At 55.3% G+C, this 19,530-nt stretch overlaps 4 protein-coding genes across 9 annotated transcripts; 1 reads left to right on the top strand and 3 right to left on the bottom strand.

Annotated features, from left to right (window-relative positions):
• Positions 1-37: 37 nt before the first annotated feature.
• Positions 38-5,350, bottom strand: RAB4B (RAB4B, member RAS oncogene family). 2 transcript variants are annotated; one of them, XM_039361915.1, is made up of 8 exons: positions 5,281-5,350; positions 4,833-4,913; positions 4,441-4,555; positions 3,671-3,733; positions 3,239-3,393; positions 2,688-2,783; positions 2,159-2,300; positions 38-1,784 (listed from the first exon to the last, which is right to left on the bottom strand). In XM_039361915.1, the coding sequence occupies exons 1-7, from the start codon at positions 5,333-5,335 to the stop codon at positions 2,185-2,187; spliced, it is 681 nt and encodes a 226-aa protein (XP_039217849.1). In that variant the 5' UTR covers positions 5,336-5,350; the 3' UTR covers positions 38-1,784; positions 2,159-2,184. The 2 variants fall into 2 exon arrangements, with proteins under 2 accessions (XP_039217849.1, XP_039217850.1); XM_039361916.1 differs by lacking the exon at positions 5,281-5,350 and adding an exon at positions 5,005-5,274.
• A 3,119-nt stretch (positions 5,351-8,469) lies between these two features.
• LOC120316385 (rho-related GTP-binding protein RhoU-like) lies at positions 8,470-10,836 on the bottom strand. Of its 2 annotated transcripts, none has more exons than XM_039361912.1 (3): positions 10,266-10,836; positions 10,047-10,105; positions 8,470-9,374 (listed from the first exon to the last, which is right to left on the bottom strand). In XM_039361912.1, exons 1-3 carry the CDS (start codon positions 10,495-10,497, stop codon positions 8,931-8,933), a joined length of 735 nt encoding a protein of 244 aa, XP_039217846.1. In that variant the 5' UTR covers positions 10,498-10,836; the 3' UTR covers positions 8,470-8,930. The 2 variants fall into 2 exon arrangements, with proteins under 2 accessions (XP_039217846.1, XP_039217847.1); XM_039361913.1 differs by having other exon boundaries at positions 10,320-10,652.
• Positions 10,837-13,229: 2,393 nt separating this feature from the next.
• SNRPA (small nuclear ribonucleoprotein polypeptide A) lies at positions 13,230-16,499 on the bottom strand. Of its 4 annotated transcripts, none has more exons than XM_039361909.1 (7): positions 16,362-16,499; positions 15,661-15,796; positions 15,143-15,315; positions 14,752-14,928; positions 14,244-14,417; positions 14,003-14,091; positions 13,230-13,703 (listed from the first exon to the last, which is right to left on the bottom strand). In XM_039361909.1, exons 2-7 carry the CDS (start codon positions 15,731-15,733, stop codon positions 13,544-13,546), a joined length of 846 nt encoding a protein of 281 aa, XP_039217843.1. In that variant the 5' UTR covers positions 15,734-15,796; positions 16,362-16,499; the 3' UTR covers positions 13,230-13,543. The 4 variants fall into 4 exon arrangements, with proteins under 4 accessions (XP_039217843.1, XP_039217842.1, XP_039217844.1 ...); XM_039361908.1 differs by having other exon boundaries at positions 16,330-16,481; XM_039361910.1 differs by lacking the exon at positions 16,362-16,499 and adding an exon at positions 16,020-16,319.
• Positions 16,500-16,571: 72 nt separating this feature from the next.
• CUNH19orf54 (chromosome unknown C19orf54 homolog) lies at positions 16,572-19,270 on the top strand. The gene is made up of 6 exons (XM_039361901.1): positions 16,572-16,884; positions 17,039-17,107; positions 17,370-17,494; positions 17,664-17,793; positions 18,006-18,076; positions 18,547-19,270. The coding sequence occupies exons 1-6, from the start codon at positions 16,721-16,723 to the stop codon at positions 19,020-19,022; spliced, it is 1,035 nt and encodes a 344-aa protein (XP_039217835.1). The 5' UTR covers positions 16,572-16,720; the 3' UTR covers positions 19,023-19,270.
• The last annotated feature ends 260 nt before the right edge of the window (positions 19,271-19,530 follow it).

Below are 19,530 nucleotides of genomic sequence, written 5' to 3' on the forward strand. Positions count from 1 at the left end.
TTGCTTCAAAAAGGAAAAAGACATCACCCTTCTGACATTTGTAAAAGAAAAAAAAATGTTTTATGTATGAGTATCATATTCACAGCCTTGAAATTGGAGGGAATGTTTGCATTTATAGGAAAACAAAATAAACCGGAAGATTTAGGTTATAAACTGCTTATAACAGTCAGCTGTTCACCTCTGGATGGAAAGCCTGTGCAAAGAACCCCCCCCTCCTCCTCCAAAGCTTCAGGGAATCAAAGCAGGACCAGAGAGGGATAATCTGCAGAGGGAACCCAGGAGGGCAAGTGAAGGCAGGGACCACCTGCAAAGCCAGCCTGTTCCTGCCCTTGACACAGAAGAATAAATAACAAAGGTAAACATTATACTTAAAAATAAAAGCCAAGCCTTTTCGCCTGCCTTTCTTTTGCAGGGGAAAGGGGAGGGCTCAGCAGGAGAGGAAGCAAAACTTCCCCAGATCAATCCAAACAGAACACCAGAAGAGGCAGTGATGCCTACATTCTAGCAGAAAACAGAGGTAGACCCCCACCTCTAGGTTCTGACCTTCCCATGATGTGATGATAAAACCAGGAAGGGAGGGGAAGGTGGAGGAAAAAGTCCCCAACTCAGAGCACCTCCCCTTCCTGCAAGGGGGGCAGCCATCCATGGCCAAAGTAACTGCCAACAGGAACTGCCAGGTCAAGCCTGCAATTCTTTTTCTCCACTTCATGTGACAAAACTCAGGGCTGTGCTCTTTGGAAGTCAGAGGTGCTTTGTCAACCGTGGGACTTTTGCCTCTCATGCTGGCACCTGGTCAAAGGTTCTAGAGATACGGACATCTTGCAATACATGAAAGCATGAGGGGATCCAAACTTGCCAAAACGGGGCAATATCCCCACGGCTTCCCACACCAGTAGGGAAGCGGAGATTATTCTGCCGATGCTGTGGCTTCCTTGCTATGGACCAGCCCAGAGCAAATCACCCACAAAGGAGCTCACAGAAATTGCCCAAAGTAGGCATTTCTCGCTCCATCAACTCCAGGCCAACAGCCCCCCCCCAAAGCCAAGCCAACCTGCCCACTGGCCTGGGCTGGCCTAGCCACTGCAGCCCCAGGAAAAGAGGGGTGCAAGCAGAGGCACTGGCCAAGCAGAAGAGGGGGCGGAAAGTGAAACAAGGCATGGAAACGCCATCCTGCACAAGTGAACCTGGAGAGGAGAGGCACTCTCCCAGGACCCCATCCTGCAAAGGAGAGTGCTGGGGATGCTGCAAACAACACCAAAGTTTCCGTCACCACAACTGTGCTCCAACCTGCTCCCTCCACCCCCGACTTCTCAAAGCAGGTTGAGATTCGATGCAATGTGAAACAATTCAAGGTCTTAAAAGGTAGAAAGTAGAGCATCCCGGAAGGGGCATGGACACTCTTTCCCAATCAGAAGGATCAGCTGCTATTCAGCGGGAGGCAGCTACGGAGCGCAGAGGTAGTCACTCCAAGGGGCCAAGAAGGCCCTACTCCCTCTAGGAGCACCCCCCACATCTTTGGGGAGCCGCAGTGTGCAAAGGGGCAGATGCAGGGGCCTGGCCACAGCTTCTGGTGCAAACCTTCTGCTAGGAAACCTGACAGCCAAACTCACAACATTTCTCCTTAGGATGGGAGGCAAGGTGAGGGGAAGGAAGCGGCGGTGGCCGTAGCAGCCACCGAAGGGGGTGCGGCAGGGTCTTCAGCCCACGAGGCCTGTTGCTTTGCAGAACCAAACAGAAGGAGAGGCTTCATGTAGCCCTGGATCCAGAGCAGCGGAGTTCCAGCACTGAGGAAAGAGGAGGAGTACGTTGGGGCCCTGCAGGGGCTCCAGTTCTTCACACTTCCCTCTGGGGGATGGACTCATGGCTAAAACCTCCCGACCACATAGCTGCTGGAGATTATTCACTGAAGCTTTCCAATCCCCACTCAAAGGTCGCTGAAGGAAAAAGGGCCCACGTGCGCTTCTTGCCAGTGGCTCCAATGCACGGGGGCTAAGCAGGCCACGGGGTGGGGTTGGGGGCTGGAGGACTGCTGGTCACCCGTTTTTCTGAAATGAAAAGGGTCCCCTGCCCACGCAGCCCAGCCTCAGGTGCAGGAGGCAGAGGCACACAAAGGGCATTGAATGGGAGAGTCACTGGAGAGAGCAGCTCCCAGGCTCACCTTGCAAGCCGGTGGGGACCTGGGCCCTAGCAGGTGCACTGCTGCCGCGTCTGTGCCTGGCTGCTCCTGGGCTGCCGCAGCTGCTGCAAAGACGCATCCCCATACTGGACACCTGAGCCCATCCTCTCCGGGTCAAGCTCACCTGGTGGGGGAAGAGAGACTCAGCTACCACTGGCTTTGGCCACATTCTCCCACAGCCAAGCGCAGCCCCACAATGCTCACTTGGTTCCAAAGCCCCTTCACCACATGTCAACTTACCCAAAGAGGGTCTGGGCAGGCTCTAGCGTAGCCACCTGGCCTTGGCACATCGTCCAGAGCGTAGGAGAATGAGTCCTACTCAATTTCAACCAGCTCAAAACCATTTTGACCCCAACCCCTGAGCTGTGTCTTTCCGCCTCTGGCCCAGGCGACCGAGGGATGAACCGAAAGACTTGTACTGCTGATTGCACAACAGTTTCCATAGTTACATAACCCAGAGCCCTTGAGGACTGAGATGGTTCATAAATCTGCTAAAAAAAATGTGACACACCTGATTCTATTTTATTCAGTATGGTCCGTGCACATTTCAGAAAAGCTTCTTCTACATTCTCTCCAGTCAAGGCACTGGTCTCAAGAAACATCAGCTCTGCCGGATAAGAAGCGCTGGATTAAAACCACTGTCTTAATGCTTCAATGTATGTTCTGGGACCAGAACTGAGTCTGGTTAAAGCAATGGATAGGTGGGACAAACCCAAACCAAGGGGAGGAGAGGGGGGTTATTGGAGATCAAGTCCAGGCCTCCCAGAGTTTTCAGAATCTTCAGCCCTCAACAAGAGAAGGATGCTGGGAAAAACAAACCAGCACTTGATCTGAGCTGGCTGCTCCAGCCCAAAACATTTTAGCAGGAGCTCACCACGGCCAACTCTCCTTGCTCTAGTCCAGCAGGTTAACTGCACAGCTGCCCCCAGAAGGAAGCCGAGAGCAAACTGATTCCCTCTCAACCCAGCAGCACTGAGGTGCCCCCAGGAAAAGCAAGGCTCCAGGGGCTCAACTACCTCCAGCCCAGCCAGCCTCACCACCACCACCACCACCCCACATTACCATTCTCCTGAGCAAAACGAGAAGCTTCCAAAAAAGTGACTTCCCGGTCAGCATCCAAATCCTTCTTGTTGCCGCACAGAATAATTACAATATTGAGGCTGGCCAGAGTCCGGGCATCTGTTAGCCAATTGGTCAAGGCATTGTAGGTCTCTCTGCTGCAAGACGGAATTGACCGATTGAATGCCAGACAAGCAGATGATTAGGAAGCTCAGAGAAGGTTTTGTCCCAAAGAGGGAAAAGAAATAGATTTCTGCACAAGCTGCTTTGCTGGTTTCCTCCCCAAAATCTCCCCGCACTAAAATGTCCTCTAAGAAACAGCATCGCAGCTTTTCTTCTACAATGAAAATTGTCTGTGAACAGCCGTAGCTGAAACGGCCCCTTCCCAAGAATTCCTACTGCTGAAAAGCAAGAGATGGGGATGCAACTGCTCACCTCGTGATGTCATACACTAAAAGTGCCCCAGCTGCACCCCTGTAATAGCTTCTAGTAACAGACCTAGAGAGAAGTAAATAAGGTTTCATACAGGTATGGCAGAATGGATGTAATGCAAACAATTGAAAGGGCACTCGCAAATGCTAACCTGAGCCTTATGTCTAAGTGGGATCCTAGATGCTGCGTTGTGCAGTTAGAGCCACAATTATTCTGAATCCTTCTGTGAGGTAACAAGAGCATTCTCTAGGCCAACATGTGGGGCTAGGTTTGGATTCAAAGTTCCAGACAACATTCTTTGTTTCAGAGGAGACTTTGGCAACTGAAGCCTTGCACAAATCAATCTTAATCAGGAGGGAACCTCTCCCCCCACCTATGTCCTTGGCATCTTTTTTAAAACAGAACTTTAACTGAGCATAACATCAACCACAAAATTCAGCAGATGGCTGATCTTGCAAGCTTTGATGCATCCATACAATCCCTGCAGCACAGGCTCTCGTGAAAATCTACTTTATAAACATCCTACCACTGCTAATCTAAAACTGGTTATTCCAAACCCTTTAAAAAACCCTTCCAGCTACCCTTCCTAGTTTGGCACTACCAGGGCTGGTCTCCCGGTGCCCAGAGGGGTGCCACTCTCCAGGCATGGCAAGCAGGGATCTTCCCGCTTTCCCCAAAGCAGCACAAGGCTCCCCCTCAACGACTGGGGGGGCTTCCCTCTCCAAGGCCCCCTTCAGGGGCCGGACCCCCAGCCCCCCCCCCCCCCGGCTTACCTGAATCGCTCCTGCCCAGCCGTGTCCCAGATCTGTAGCTTCACCGTTTTGCCGCCGACGGTTACCACCTTCGATCCGAATTCCACCCCGATGGTGTGATTGGAGTCCTGCTTGACTGCCGGGCGCCGAGAGGGACACGAGGGCGGTGGGTCACGCGGGGCGGCCCGAGGCAAGCCCGCGACCTGGAGGGGGCGGCGGCTCAGAGAGCGACCGCGCCGTGGCTCCGCCGCTCGCAGAGGAACCGGAAGGTTCTGCGCCGCCTGCAGCCCAGCAGAGGCCCGCGGGAGCCTCAGCCGCCCGGGGACTTCCCGAACCCACCAGGCTCTTCCCTCCCGCCCCCTCGCACCTCGGGCCGAGGCGGTCCCTCCGGCGCCCCCCCCCACGCGACTCACATTTGCTCTCGATGAACTGGTGCAGCAGGCAGGACTTGCCGGCGCCGGCGCTGCCGATCACCAGGAACTTGAACAGGAAGTCTGTGGGGGAGACAGAGAGACGGGAGGCATCCCTTGCAGAGGCCCCCCCGCCGCCGCGCCGCCGCGGCCCCCCGCGGCCCCGCCCACGCACCGTAGGTCTCCGACATGGCGGACGACGCGGCGGCCCTCGCCCCCTACTCCTCCGCCGCCGCTTCCTGCGCCCGCCGGCCTCGTCGCGCAATATGGCGGTGCCCAGGGAACCGGCCGAGAAGGACGTCGCGGGGGGATGACGTCACACGCCGTGGGGAACGCCCCCTGGCGACCTGCAGGCTCCGGGACGCGGCGCGGGCCCGTCCGCAGGGTCCCGCTCCGAAGGGCGCAGGAAAGAGCGACAGAACCGGGAAGCACGGAGGGTCACACGACTCACCGAAGACCGGCCCACCCCGCGCGTGGAAGGAAAGGCCGGCGAGCTCTGCGGTCATTGGCTCTGCGGCTGAGCCAATGAGAGCTGAGGCTCAGGCCGTGCCGCCAATCAGAGGAAGGTATAAAAAGGGCAGCGCGCTGGCAGGAGCGCAGACCGCCCGGCGGGGTTGGTGGCGTGTGTGCGTCTTTGTGTCTGGTGGCAGAGTTCCCGCTCCCGCCTACCCTTATTCAGCCAAATCAAGGGAATGGGTTATTTGGGGGTCCCCGCGAGACATCACGGCTGGCTCTCAGCCAGAAAGGTGCTTGCCAGGCTTTCTTCCGGGGAAACCCCCCCCCCCCGGCCAACTGAGGCAGAGTTGTCCTCTTTTCTCCACCTGGCCCGGGCATAGCCTGGCTCTAACCCCGCAGAGGCAAGCCGTATGGCCGCGTGGGTATCCAAGGCCATCTGTGGCCGTGGGAGGAGGCTCTGGCCTAGTGCCCAGTGCTGTTTCCACCCAAATCCTTGTATGAGAGGCGCTTGTATGGCTGCGGGTTCGAATGTGGTTCTTGTGCTGGAGCGCAGGATCCAGGTGATCTGGAAAGGGATATTGCAACCTATCTTTGCAAGGGAGGAAAAGGGGGGCTGTTCCCTCTGGGAAGCTGGGCGTCTCCTTCCTTCAGCCAAGGCTCTCATCAAACCTTTGTTCTTGCAGTCCCTGTGCACTCATGTACTCACACACTCACGTGGAAGGGCTGTTGGGCCAGGAGATCCTGGGACCGTGAAGGAACCAAGGGCAAGCCACAAAGGGTAAAAAGCACTGATTGACCTGGCAGCAGACAGGCATGGGCGCACACACCACGGGCAGCCCACCTCAGCCTGGTAGAACCTTATTCCCCAACCTGTGGGGAGACACTGGCAAGGCAGCTAGAACCTCCCCCCACCTCACTGAGCCTTTCCCCTCCCCTCCAGTCCCACAGGCTCCCGCAAGCCCGCTCTGGGAGGCTGGCAGAAGAGACAAGTTACTCTTGGCAGAAACACCCTGTCTCTGCCAGGGAAACAGCCATGCCCAGCAGGCACTCAGGGCACCTCCTCCTCCTCCTGAGTCCTGCAGCAGGCAGGGAGAGGCAAGGGTTTAGAGAGCCCAGAGGACATTAGGGATACATATGACCTTCCCACCCCCTCAGCAAGCAGCTTGAGACCCCAAGGGAGGAAACACCAAGAACAGATCATGCCGAACCAATCTTATTTCATTCTTCAACAAAGTGACCAAATTAATAGACTAGCGAAACACTGTGGACATAGTATACTTAGACTTCAGCAAGGCATTCGACAAAGGAGACCACAATCTACTTCTTGGTAAGCTAGAAAAGGGTGGAATAGACAACAACACCAGCTGACTACTCAATGAGTAGTCCTCAATGGAACTACATCCACATGGAGAGAAGTAAGCAGTGGGGTACCACAAGGTTCTGTTTTAGGCCCAGTACTCTTCAATATCTTCATAAATAATTTAGATGAGGGAATAGAAGGGGAATTATCAAATTTGCAGATGACACTAAGCTGACAGGAATACCCAACACCCCCAAATCTCAGGATCCAAAAAGATTTTGACAGACTTGAACAGTGTGTCCTATCCAACAAAATAATGTGAGAAAAGTAAGGTTTTACACCTGAACAGGAAAAACCAAAGGTACAAGTACAGATTAGACAAGAAACCTGGCTCAAAAACAGTAACTGTGAGGGACCTTGGAGTCCTACTGGACGATCACTTAAACATGAGCCAGCTATGTGCGGCAGCAGCCATAAAAGCTAATACAAGCCTGGGTTGTATAAGCAGAGGCATAGAATCAAAATCATGTGAAGTATTAGTACCGCTTTGTAAAGACCACAGCTAGAATACTGCATCCAGTTTTGGTCACATTAAAAAAAATGTCGAGACTTTGGAAAAAGTGCAGAGAAGAGCAACTAAGGTGATCAAAGGCCTGGAGACTAAAACATATGAAGAACGGTTGCAGGATTTGGGTTTGGCTAGTCTAGAGAAAAGGAGGACTAGGGGGGACAGGATAGCAGCCTTCCAGTATTTGAGAGGCTGCCACAAGGAGGAGGGGGTCAATTTATTTTCCAAAGCACCAGAGGGCAGGACAAGAAGCAACGGATAGAAACCAATCAAGGAGAGAAGCAACCTGGAATTAAGGAGAAACTTCCTGACAGTGAGGACAATTAACCAGTGGAACAGCCTGCCTCCAGAGGTTTTTAAGAAGAGATTGGATAGCCACTTGTCTGAAATGGTATAGGGTTTCCTGCTTGAGCAGGGGGCTGGACTAGAAGAACTCCAAGGTCCCTTCCAGCTCCAGTCTGATTAACTCCAACTGACCGCTAACCCACCCACCCCTCTTCTTGGCATCTCTGCTACCCTGTCAAGAAGGGCGGGTTGGGCCTAGATGTCTTCCCTCCCTCTCCTCCCCATCTGGCATTTTTATCTTGAGCAAGTCAGCACTGTTGTGTGAGTCACCCTTTCTGGGTTGGGCAGTTTTCAGGACTGGGGGAGGAAGAAGCAGGTTGCCCTGAAAGGGCCTGGACTGATAGCGGGTGGCAGGAGGGAGGCTGAACTTCCTCCTTATCAACAAAGTTCAACTCCAACCCCTGCTCCAGTTAATATTAACCTCACAAGTCCCATTACATCATGCAAAGCGCACAACACTGCCAGGCCATAGATTTAATGTTTCAGTGCTTCTGCTTTGTGCAGAAAGCTCTTCTCTACTAGCACGGATGATGTTACCTAGTTTAGGTAATGAAAGGTCTGCAAGAAAACAAGCAATCTCAGCACCACGGACCCTGTTCTTCTCTCAGAATACCTACATCTTGGGGTTCAAAGGGGAGTGTCCCAAATACTCTGTTTAGGGGAAACTACATTTAAACAGATAATGGTTGCAAAGCAAATATTTAGTACAGAAAGCCCAGGGGAACAGAAACCTCACACCACCTCAAATTAAAGATATTTGGGCAAGGTGATCAGCTGGCACTGGGCATTCCTGTCAGTCTGTGGGGCTGCAGCCGCTATAGCTGGAAGATCAGCAGGATGGAGATCCCACCCCTGAGGGACCCCAAGGTAGAGAAGAGGGCTAGAAGTCAGCAGGCAGCGTCAAAACAAGGGCTCTGAGATTAAGGCCTGGGATTTGCCTACTGTATGTAATAAAAAAAAATCCAGTTCTCTGAAATGTTTTGTTATTCATATTTTTTAAAGCATGTAATTTCACTTCTAAAAATCATACTATTGGATTATGCATTTCTGTTTAAAACACAATAAAATCAACTCCTTGGTCAAAAACTTTCCACCGTCACTTGGGGTGATTATGACAGGAGCTCCATTTCATTCTGTCCCTCGAGTACCCAAGGCCTTCCCCCCCTTTTTTTGTGCTCAGCGAGGGAGGACAGCCTTGATCTGCCCTTCCTCAGCACTTGGGAAGAGCCCTGGTGGGTACTCTCCTGCACAGGCAGCCCTCCCCTGCTTGAGGCTTTCACCACAGAGGGCAGGCTACAGACAGGCATGATGGCACAGCTCTGGGCATCTCCTAAGCCCCCGACCCAGGAGAAATGCACCACAATGCACCAGTTCATGGAGGATCCCCGCGCCAGGCCCCATCCCTGGGGGGGGGGGAATGCTGTACCCAGGGCTACCGCACACAAACGTACTTGCTCCACCAGTCTTTGGAGAGGGCCCAGATGCAGCTGGGGGGGCGCCTCTGCCCCCTGGCTCCCTCGCCGGCCTGCAGCCCCAGCACAATAGCAGTGTCAAAGACCTCCTTCAGGTTCTCCTGGGTGAGGGCCGAGCATTCCACATAGCCAGCCAGGCCCAGTTTCCTGGCCAGAGAGCAGGCGGCTGCAGGAGGTACCGGCTTCTCCTGACGCCGGGAGAGGGCAATCAGCACCTTGACATCCTGGCGCAGGTCCGACTGAGTCCCCACCAGCAGCACCCGGGCGGAAGGGCAGTTGCGACGCACCTCTGGGTACCATTTGTCTGCAATGTTCCTGAAGGAGGTGGGTGCCACCACGCTGAAGCAGAGCAGGCAGACGTCAGCCTTTGGGCAGCAGGTCTGCCACAAGGCGTCAAATTCATCCTGGCAGCAGAGCGGGAAAGGCACAGCATGAGGATAGACTCACCACTCACTCCTAGAAACCCTCCCCCGTCCAGGGCCCAGCCTTGGCCTTTGCAAATTCGATGCTCAGGGCAAGGTCAGGAAGCCTGGCCAAAGTTTGCTTTGGATGCAACACCAACATCACAGCTGTGAACAGGAGGCCCTGAAAGCCCCACCCCCACCCCGTACTCAGTCTCTTCCAGTAGGAGAACTCCAGTTGCTCGTTGCATTAATAATGTAATAAATGATCATTGGAATTTTGAGTGTGCCTAATGTCTGGCTCCCCACACTGGGGTGGGGGCAACTGGAAAGAAGCTAGAGGCCAGCGAAAAGAGCCCCAATTATTCGGAGTGGGGATCTGGGAACCAGGGTGTATCCCAGATGGGAGTAAAGCAGAGTGGGGACCAAAGAGAGGGGGGCTGCCTCGGCTCCGTTGGTGGTCCCGCCCGGGGGAGGCTGCTCTCTTTGGAGCTGAACCCGGCTCGCTTCCAAAGGACTCCGGGAAGCGGCAGCCGGATCCGCGGGATCCACTTTGGCTAGGCGTCTCGAGCCAAATTTTGGGCCGCCGATTACGGCAGCAAAAACAACGCCGCGCGCTGCAGCCTGAATTCCGGGCTGGAGGGCCGCCTTCCGGGGCTCCAGACAAGCCCTTACCTGCCCGGCGGTGTCGCACAGCTGGAGACGGATGGGGGCGCCGTCCACCTGGACCACAGCTGGGGAAACACAACAGGCGCTCAGATTAGCCAAGGGGGTCCGCCGCCCAGAAGCGGGAGGCGAGCCGCCGACGCGACTCTGAGCTCCTCCTCGCCGGGCCGCCCCGGGGGACTCTGCTCCGGCGCGCCCGGCCCCTCCGCCACCCGCCAGCTTCCGCACCCGGCGCCGGCCTCGGGTAGCGCCCTTCCCGTGGCGGAGCTGCCGCGACGGTACCCGAGAAGCGGTCGAGGGCCGTGGGCACGTAGCGCGCGGGGAAGCCGTTGGTGCTATAGCTGAGCGCCAGGCTGGTCTTGCCCACCGCGCCATCGCCCAGCAACACGCACTCCAGGCCCCGCAGCGGCCGCCACCGGCGGGGTCGGGGACGGTGCGGGGGCACCGGCGGCAACGGCATCGGCGAACCGTCGGAGCGCAGCGGAGACTGCGGCGCTCGGCGGCAGCTGGAAGGCGAGGCGCCTCATTTGCCTGGCCACGCCTGCGGGGCGCGGACCTCCGGCACCTGCACCCTGGACCCGAGGGAGGGGAGACCGGCCCGTCCGCGCCTTCGAGCAGGGAGCGCCGCGCACCAGGCTTGGGGGCTCCAGGAGGTCAGGCTCAAGGCTGCTGGAGCTCCCGGCTCTCTGGGGAGCCCCGAGCGGCGGCTTCTTCCCCTCCGCACGGCAAGAATAGGTGCTCCTCGCGAGGTCCCAGAGGTCTGCCTGGCAGCGCAGCCCCATGGAAAGGATCTTGGCCTGGCCCTTCCGCCCTCTTGAAGCCCCCCAACTCCTGCCCAGGAAGAATTCTAGCCTCTCCGAGCCCCCCAACCCCGGAGGGGACCTTCCGCTCACCAGTAGTGCAGGTTCAGCCCGGGCAAACCTGGACCGTGGGGGTAAAGGACAGGGGAGGAGACAAGGGAAGGCAGCTTCTCTGTGACTGGGAGCACTCTGCTCATGCTCAGAAGTGAGATCTTAAATATTCCTAATTGATGGCTGGATGAGATCCGATAGGTTTTTCCACATGAATTGAAACACATCCTTTTTCCCACTAAGCTTTTTTAAAATTTTGGGATGGGGCGTTTCTTCCTGCTTTCCAGACCTCGCTAAGTGGAACAGGAACACCCCTCCTCTGGGGCTGGGGATCCCTGCAGAAAACAGGAAACGCCCGAACCCTTCCTGGAAGATTGGGCCAGGAGGGTTTCTGTGCTGCTGCTCCTCCATAGCCTCCTGGCTGCACCTTGGCAGCCTCCCCACCCCCACCTGGGGTTACAGGATCCTGCAAAACTCGTTTGGCAAGGAAAACCTCTAGCCCTGGGCAGGGATCCCAGAAGGAAAACAGCAGAGCTGGGGAAGCGGCAGGCAAACCTCAGGCCTGGCCAATCCTTGGCCTTGGGAGCAAAGAGGCAGGCGGGACCGCTCTGGGCTCAAAACCTTTGGGCAGCAGGAGCCCCTCTGCCACCAGGCAACCCACCGCACAAGCTCCAAGCTGCCGTTTTGCCTGGCCAGCCAGGAAGCAGAAGCTATGGCTGGGAGGCAATGACCCCTCCCCATTTCTACTTGGGGGGATAGGGAGCCCAAGCCTTGAGGGCCTTTCCTGCACTGGAGGAGTTAGCCATGAGGCCAGAGCAGATCTCACTTTGAGTGACAGAAGAGGGGAAGGGGCCAGAAGTTGTATCCCTTTGGTGAAGTCCCGCAGGGGACACAGCACCCCCCCTGGAAATCTGGATGGCCCCCACCCTGTCAGCCTTTATGCAAGGCTCTGGACACCTGGCAGTTTCCCCAGGGGCTTTGAGTCTGGTTGTCCAAACTCTGCTGCGACTGCTGTGCTTGGGGCTGAAGTAACCTTGGGCGATATGATGTATGCCACTGAGAATAAACTTGCTCTTTGGCAGAACCTGCAAGGGTCCCTTTCCTGTAGAAGGCACGCAGGCCGCGGGTTCAGTTCTGCAAGACTTTGGTAGCTCTTGGTCACTGCGGCACACCCTCTCCCTCACCTTCTGAGTTCCAAATGTTTGTCCACTAGGGATTCCGAACTTGTAGTTAAGCGTTCAATACAGCATCTGCTTTGGCAGTTTTGAAGCAACAAAAAACCCACTGATAACCACTCTTGGAAAGACCACCTTTGCTCTCTCAACCAAAAGCAAAGGGTGACTCTTTTATGAACTAAGCAGCACCACCCGGCAAGCTTGCCTACAATAAGCCAGCTTGGAAACGCAATCAGCCAGGTGGGACCAGGGCCCAAGCTGGGTGCTGGCTGCCCCCCCTCTCTCCTTCCCCGCCCCGGCAAATCCTCTCTTGGCCTATGGTAAGAGCCTCTTGATGCGGGTGAAGAAGGAGAGTGCAAAAGTTGGCTTGAAACTCAACATTAAGAAAACCAAAATCATGGCATCCGGCCCTCTCAATTCCTGGCAAATAGATGGGGAAGAAATGGAGGTAGTGACAGATTTTATTTTTCTGGGCTCCAAGATCACCTCAGATGGGGACTGCAGCCAAGAAATTAAAAGACGCTTGCTCCTGGGGAGGAAAGCTATGGCAAATCTAGACAGCATACTAAAAAGCAGAGACATCACCCTGCCAACAAAAGTGCGTATAGTCCAGGCCATGGTTTTCCCAGTTGCAATGTATGGCTGTGAAAGTTGGACCATAAGAAAGGCTGAGCGCAAAAGAATTGAGGCCTTTGAACTATGGTGCTGGAGAAGACTCCTGCGAGTCCCTTGGACTGCAAGGCGTTCAAACCGGTCAGTCCTAGAAGAGATCAACCCCGACTGCTCTTTAGAAGGCCAGATCCTGAAGTTGAAACTCAAGTACTTTGGCCACCTAATGAGAAGGAAGGATTCACTGGAGAAGAGCCTAATGCTGGGAAAGATTGAGGGCAATAGAAGAAGGGGACGACAGAGAATGAGATGGCTGGATGGAGTCACTGAAGCAGTAGGTGTGAATTTAAATGGACTCCAGAAGATGGTAGAGGACAGGAAGACCTGGAGGAACGTTGTCCATGGGGTCACGATGGGTCGGACACGACTTCGCAATTAACAACAACAACAAGAGGAGGGACAGAAAAAGTTTCAAGGGCTTCCACAGCAACCCTTGCCATCCTCCGCCCCAGGAACGGAGACCCACAGCCTCTGGTCAATAAGAGCCAAAGCCAACCAAAAGAACAAAGGAACACGTTTATTGCCAAAAGGAAAAGCTCCAGGTGCGATGTCTGGCCGTCAGACTCTGGGTACAAAGCTTTTGCCAGGAATCGGCTGCTTCCTTTCAGACGCCACTCACACCTAACGGACAAATAGCTCCGCCTGCCTTTCGTCCAAATGCGAATTCTCTCTTTCACTCACCCATACACGCACACACACCCTTACCTTTCACAGGAGACAACATTAGAGAAACAACACAAACCATTTTACAGGCAAAAACTAGAAAAAAAGGCCCAGAGTTCAGGAACTACCCCCGCCTGGGGAGGGCAGCTCACTTCTTGGCAAAGGAGATCTTCATAGCGTTGTTCTGGGTGATCTTGAATCCCTGGAGGGCATCACGGGCAGCACCGGCCTGCACCTCATTGTCGAATTCAACAAAGGCAATGTCATGGCGCCCGGGCACCAACCGCACCTCCTTGAAGCCAGGGAACCTGTGGCCAATCAAAGAGAAGCTCAGGGCTGAATTCACAAGGCTGGCCTCTTGGGGGAAGAAGATGGCCGCAGAGATGCAAGAAGTAAACAAGGACAAGCAAGCAGGGAACTTGCAGGAGGCACTGGAGAACAGAGTGGCGGTCTGTGTGCTCAAGGCCGCATTCTTGCGGACATCAGGGAAGGAAAGGCGGCAGCACACAAACCGTGGAGGGAAGCCCAACCTTCCCCACCTGACAGTCCTTCGCTGCCGGCCCTGCCTGGCCCTCCCCCCAAAGCCCCACCAAAGAGCCGAGCTTACTGATTGAAGAGCATGGACAGCATCAACTCATTCGTCTCCTCGGGAAGGTTGGTGAGGAACAGGATGTGGTTAGGCGGATTCTCCGACAGCTGCAGGGAGTAGAAACACCGCATCACTCTGATCGTTTCAGGCCCAGGGAATGGTGAGGCAGCCCTCCGACCCCCTGACCAAAACGGGAGCAAGACAAACTCTCAGGGATTTCTACCCGATTAACCAGCCAAGCTGGCCCTTGGTCACTCACCTGCTGCGCTGTGGCCATCTGTCCTGGCAGCATCTGTTGTGGCGGCATTGCCCCTGGGGGGATGGAACCCGGCGCCATGCCAGGTGGTGGCATCATGCCTGGGGGTGGCATGTAAGGGGGCTGCCCTGGCATGTGGTGCATCACACAGGGAGCCTGGTTCATGGGGGGCATGCCCTGAGGAGAAAGCAAGAGATGCGGGGAGATTCAAGCTATGCCTCACTCCTGAACCTCAGCCCATGGGACACCCCTCCAAAGAGCAGAGACCCCCATTTCCTGCAGCTGCCATTCAAAAGCCAGCATGAAGCCCCCAAGGACCCCTGGCCAGGAAGGAAAAAGTTCACACTTCAGAGCCCGCTTTCATTAAAGGTAAAAAAACCCCACAATTCCCCCCCCCCATTCTCTCTGCCAGGGTCTGGGTTTCATCTTGGAGCTGGGCTTCCTGAAGGAAAGCAGAGGAGTTTTTCCCCCAGAACCAACAGCCCCAAACTGCCCAGAAGCAGGCACTCACTGGCACGGTGCCCTGAACAGAGGGGGCCACTGGGGCAGCTGCTCCTGGTATCTGCTTCTTAGTTACTTGTGCCTCTTGGCCTTTGGGCTTTCGCTTTTCTCTCTTGCGGTCCCGCTCCACAAAAGTGCCCTTCATCTTGGCTATGATGTCAGAATCTACCTTGGCGTACTGGATCCTCTGGGTGTGGAAAAGAAGCACTGAGTTACCCTTACCCAATGCCTGGCCAGCAAACTTCCAAGCTTCCCTGGATCAGAATGGCAGAAAAGGCCATGTTGGTCAAGCCGCATGGGAGTGCACAGGCACCTGGCTGACTACAATTAGATCTCCTTTCTCAGGAGAGCCACCTGCCTTCCCTCCCTTCCTCCAGAAGCCAGGAATGGTCGCCACTCACCATGGGCTTATCATAAAATGGGAACCCCTGCATGGAGCGTAGGGCATTGGTGGAGCTGCATATTTCTTTGAAAATGACAAAGGCCTGGCCTCTCATTTTCAGGTTGCGGGACACCAGAATGTCGAGGATCTGCCCAAACTGGGAGAAAATGGCATACAGCGACTTCTTGAGCTCTGTGGAGAAAAAGGCACATTTTTAACTTTTGCTCTATGCTGCACAACTGTATCTCCTGCAGTCAAAAGACAAGTTGGTTTCTGTTTTTTAAAAATACCTCAACTTTCTCTGAACTTTGGGAGTTATTGCCCTTCCATAAATACCAAGAAAAGAATAAGCAAAGTTGCACACAAAGTACAGGCACTGTGATATGGGCTCACCCACTCTAAATATCCTTCTTTTTCAGAAGAATCTGGGAACCCCAAAGAAATCACCAATGCAGGAATTGCAGCCCTTCTAAGGCAAAATGACCACCCATAAAGCCACACCGTATTAGCACTGAATTAGCACCCACAACTCCTCACCGTCTTTCTTGATTTTCTCATTAAGGTTGTTGATGTAGATGGTGTGATTGGACCGGGGTTCTGGAACCGCCATGACAACTGCAAGTCCAAGGTTGGCGGGGAATGGAAAGATTCAGCCAAACGGAGTAATAAATTTCTGTGTTAAAAGAAAAAAACGAAAAGCAAGAGAAAACGCTTAATTATGGAGAAGCTGAATTGGAACACTCAGCCAGCCCCAAAGAAATGGCCATCCGCCCACCAACGCTCCACAGAAGACAACGGAGGAGCCCGTGGGTCCCGGGTTACTGAGATCGCGTAGCTGGGAGCAAAAAGGGGACCACTCGGTAAAACATGAGGTGGGTGTGACGCCACCAGATTGCCTTGAAGGGACAGGCAAGGCGGAGGGCAGGGAAAGCGCCTTCCTCCAAACGGTCGGCCGGTCGGTCCGTCCTCCTCCTCCTCCAAAAGGCGACCGCCGCTTCCGCCTCCCCCCGCCTTTCCCTTCTCCGTAATTGCGTTCGAACTGCGACGGCCGTCAACCCGGATGCTAGGGTTCGCCCCGACCCGATGCCGGCCAGGAGGCGTCGGCGGAGAAACGAAGGTCCCAGTCCGCACGGCTGCCCTCGACAGGAAGGCCCGACCCAGCGGCACCCCACGCGCGGATGGCGCCCCGCTCGCCCGATCCCTCACCGATCCCGCGCAGGCCACGTCAGCCACCCCACCGGCGCTCCCGCCGACCCTTCCTCGTGTCCTGCACTAGTGGACGATCGTTGGCCAATCACGGCTGAGAGATGACGGCTTCTTCCTGCCTCGCGGACGTCCAATGGCCAGCGTGCCTCACCGTTGCTCCCGTCCCAAATGGGGCCGGGTGGGAAGCCCTCTTCCGGGACACAGCCCGCCCATCATCCTAGCCGCAGTGTTCGATTGGTTGATTGATCAAATCGCGACAAGATCGGCGCGTCACACGCCGGGATATCCTCTCTGACGCGAATGGATGACGTAATCCGAGCGCCGCCTAACCTACCAATGGCGATTCCGTAAAGGGTCGTGACCGTTGACCCCCTGGACTTGCGGCGGCGGCATGGCGGAGAGCGTGCTGAATGCGATGGCAGAAAGCCCGCCCCCGCCCCCGCCCCCGCCGCCCCCCTCGCGGGCCGCTGCGTTCCTCCGGGCGACGCCACAGCAGGCGGCCGGCATCGGGGACCGCGACGGCGTGAGGGAGCTTCTGCGGCGGCAGAAGGCCCGGTAGGGCGCTCGTCACTCGTGCACGTTAATGGAGCTGGCTCGCCGCTTCTTCCTGGCCTTACCAAGCGCGGCTGCTTCAGGGGCGGCGAGGGCGGGAAGGGCCGCTGGTGCTCGGCGGGGCCTCTGAGACTCCCTCTCCCCGCTGCTGTTGCAGGTTCAGCCAGTGTCTAACGTGGCTGCTGTTCCTCCAGCCGGTCCCGTCCCTCATCCAGGAGGGCCCGCAGTGAGTATCGCCCAGGAGGAAACCTCTGGCCGCTCCGGCCCAGACGGAGCCGGAGAAGCTGGCGGGGCCCTGGCCTGTCTCCCTCTTTGGGGCGGCCTGAATGTGAAAGCCGATAACGAGTGCCTGGTCTGCGGTAGCTTCCCTTTGGAAAGCACCGAGCCGAGCCTTCGTAACTGGCCTTTTCGGTATTGGACACTCGGGCTGAAAAGCGTCAGACTTTGTGCAGCCAGCCCCCCCCCCCGCCGCTTTCTTCCTTCTACAGGTGTGGTTTGGTGGCCCTTTGGATGGCCAGTGCTCACCTCCACCTGCCTTCTGAGGTTCCCCTGGAGAGAATTCGGCAGGTGGCTTTGGAGAGAGGCTACACGGTGCAGGGAGAAATGTTCTCAGGTCGGTAGCTGAGAAGGACAGGCAGAGGCGCCCGACGAGGCTGTCAGGGCTCCTGAGAGAAGGTTGGCAGCAGTTTGGCTGCTCGCTTGGATCCCCTCTTACGCAGGGCATCGCTGGGGGGGGGGCTGCTTGGTAGCTGTCCCAGCATTTCCTTTGCCACCCACTTCAGCCGCTGACATGGCCAGGCTGGCCGAGGAGGTCTTCCCCTGTAAAGCAGAGCTACTCTCTGGTGGCCTGCAAGGACGGAACCACGACAGAATTCTTCAGCATCTTGGTGCTGGTTTCCCTGTGCTGATACCGTATCCTCTACGGAAGCTTTTCCTTTCCATTTCCTCCAAGGCTTCTCTGAAATTTGAAACTGTTTACTGTGAAAGCTGAGACTTTCACTTGGTCTCTCGTCAGTGGCCCCTTAACCTGGGGGGGAGGGCATTTTCACCAAAGACAGCCAATGCTATGTGGGAGCGTGGTCTTGAGCCAAAGTTTCCAGGCCGGACCTTAATGCCTACCACAGCTATGATGAGGATTACAACCACGAGCCCTGCCTCCGGAATGGCTACAAGGCTCATTGGGCTGTTGCTTCAGGTATGCTCTGCTGGCTATTAACTGTCCACAAGGGGGTGCTGTTGCCACACTGGGATTATGGGTTGGGGTTCCTCTCTAGATATCCCAAAGAACAGCTGTGTGCTTTGCTTTGGGGGAGAAACGTGGCAGAATGGCATGGCCCATCCATGTCCCTGGATGGGGTTCTGAGAATCTTGGTTCCAGTACATCTGGAGGATGACCAGGTTGGGGGGGGGGACAGATTCTAAGGAATCTCTGTTGTGGGAGGTCGGTTGGGAAGGACAGATTTGGCCAGGGACAGGCTTAGATTTCAGTATCAGGACTGGCCTGTGTGAACAGCAGTAAAGACCCCCTCCCCTTCAGCAGTTCCACTAAGGCGTTGCTGGCTGTGGAATTCTGGGAGTTGAAGTCCTCATGCCTTAAAATTGTCAAGTTTGGGAAACACTACACTAAGGGCTCAGAAACCCAACCCAATCTCGTTTGTTTCCCAGGAGCGTTGCTTGGTCTGAAGAATGATTTCCAACTGCCTGCCTGCCAAGAGGACAAGGACATGCCGGGACTCTTCCATGCCAACCACGCTACTTCAGCTGTCCCTTTAGAGGCTGTCACTGAGACCTACTTGCTGTCAAAGCATGGCAAGAGTTACCACTATCAGCTGTGGAGCTATGCTCAGATACAGGAGAGCAACGCCCAGCTGACGGGCTTCAGTCCCAGGCGGGCGGCTGACGGAAAGGTGTACATTGTGCCCGCAGGGGGGGTGCGAGAGGGACTGTGTGGACAAGCGGTGCTGCTGCAGCCAAGGTCCGGAGGGCACTCTAGTAGCAACAAGCCTGTGCTGGAAGGAGGCTGCTCTCCCCCCTCTCCCCCCCCCCCCCCCGGTGCCTGCAGAGCTCCAGGAGAAGGTTGGGAAGACACAAGCTTATCCCTGAAGGCCCCTCTTAAAGCCCACTTACATCAACCAACCTGATATTAGGCCTTTGTGTTTCAGTAGAAGGAAGAATGGAGGAAATAAGGCTTTCAGGTAGCTTAAATTTCCTCAGCAGAGTGCTTTTTGCCTTTAGAAATTAGAACAGCTTACTGTTCTGATTATAAACAAGACCAACTTCGAAATTGTAAGTAGGAGGGAATAGAAATGCCCGTGTGAAAGTGAAGCTACTACATACCTTTTCACCCTGTGCTACTGGTGTTAATAAAGGAGCACAACTCTCCTTGATACTTTGGGCCTGGACTGTGTGATGTTTAGGGCCTTGTTGTTTGCTTCTCCCTCTCTTTTAGCTGTTGTAGCTCCCTCACTCTTTACTGCCACCATTGTTCTGGCCAACACTTTCCCTTATGCCTGGTTTTTAAAATAGCCTCTCCTTCCTCATTCTGTGCCAAGCGAATGCAAGAAACGACTGTTGATTGGGATGCTTTGAAGTTCCCCCCTCCCAGGAGCCAGCAACTCAAAGTCATTTTGAATTTGAGATGGTCTCTCC

Source organism: Crotalus tigris, unplaced genomic scaffold, assembly GCF_016545835.1.
Source record: "Crotalus tigris isolate CLP2741 ecotype Arizona unplaced genomic scaffold, ASM1654583v1 scf7180000019364.2947544272:3078424, whole genome shotgun sequence".
Classification (NCBI taxonomy): domain Eukaryota; kingdom Metazoa; phylum Chordata; class Lepidosauria; order Squamata; family Viperidae; genus Crotalus; species Crotalus tigris.

Bases quoted from the DNA above. Each gene is read 5' to 3' on its own strand.
- RAB4B (XM_039361915.1), bottom strand. From the start codon at position 5,335: ATGACCGCAGAGCTCGCCGGCCTTTCCTTCCACGCGCGGGGTGGGCCG. The intron at 4,914-5,280 runs GTGAGTCGTGTG...TCTCCCCCACAG, and splicing joins GCGGGGTGGGCCGGTCTTCG to ACTTCCTGTTCAAGTTCCTG. The intron at 2,784-3,238 runs GTAATGTGGGGT...CTTATCCGGCAG, and splicing joins TCGTTTTGCTCAGGAGAATG to AGCTGATGTTTCTTGAGACC.
- LOC120316385 (XM_039361912.1), bottom strand. From the start codon at position 10,497: ATGCCGTTGCCGCCGGTGCCCCCGCACCGTCCCCGACCCCGCCGGTGG. The intron at 10,106-10,265 runs GTGCGGAAGCTG...GTGTTTCCCCAG, and splicing joins CTACCCGAGGCCGGCGCCGG to CTGTGGTCCAGGTGGACGGC. The intron at 9,375-10,046 runs GTAAGGGCTTGT...CTCTGCTGCCAG, and splicing joins TGTGCGACACCGCCGGGCAG to GATGAATTTGACGCCTTGTG.
- SNRPA (XM_039361909.1), bottom strand. From the start codon at position 15,733: ATGGCGGTTCCAGAACCCCGGTCCAATCACACCATCTACATCAACAAC. The intron at 14,929-15,142 runs GTGAGTGGCGAC...TTCCACACCCAG, and splicing joins CATTTTATGATAAGCCCATG to AGGATCCAGTACGCCAAGGT. The intron at 13,704-14,002 runs GTAAGCTCGGCT...GATTGGCCACAG, and splicing joins CTGTCCATGCTCTTCAATCA to GTTCCCTGGCTTCAAGGAGG.
- CUNH19orf54 (XM_039361901.1), top strand. From the start codon at position 16,721: ATGGCGGAGAGCGTGCTGAATGCGATGGCAGAAAGCCCGCCCCCGCCC. The intron at 17,495-17,663 runs GTCGGTAGCTGA...CACCCACTTCAG, and splicing joins GCAGGGAGAAATGTTCTCAG to CCGCTGACATGGCCAGGCTG. The intron at 17,794-18,005 runs GTATCCTCTACG...TGCCTACCACAG, and splicing joins GGTTTCCCTGTGCTGATACC to CTATGATGAGGATTACAACC.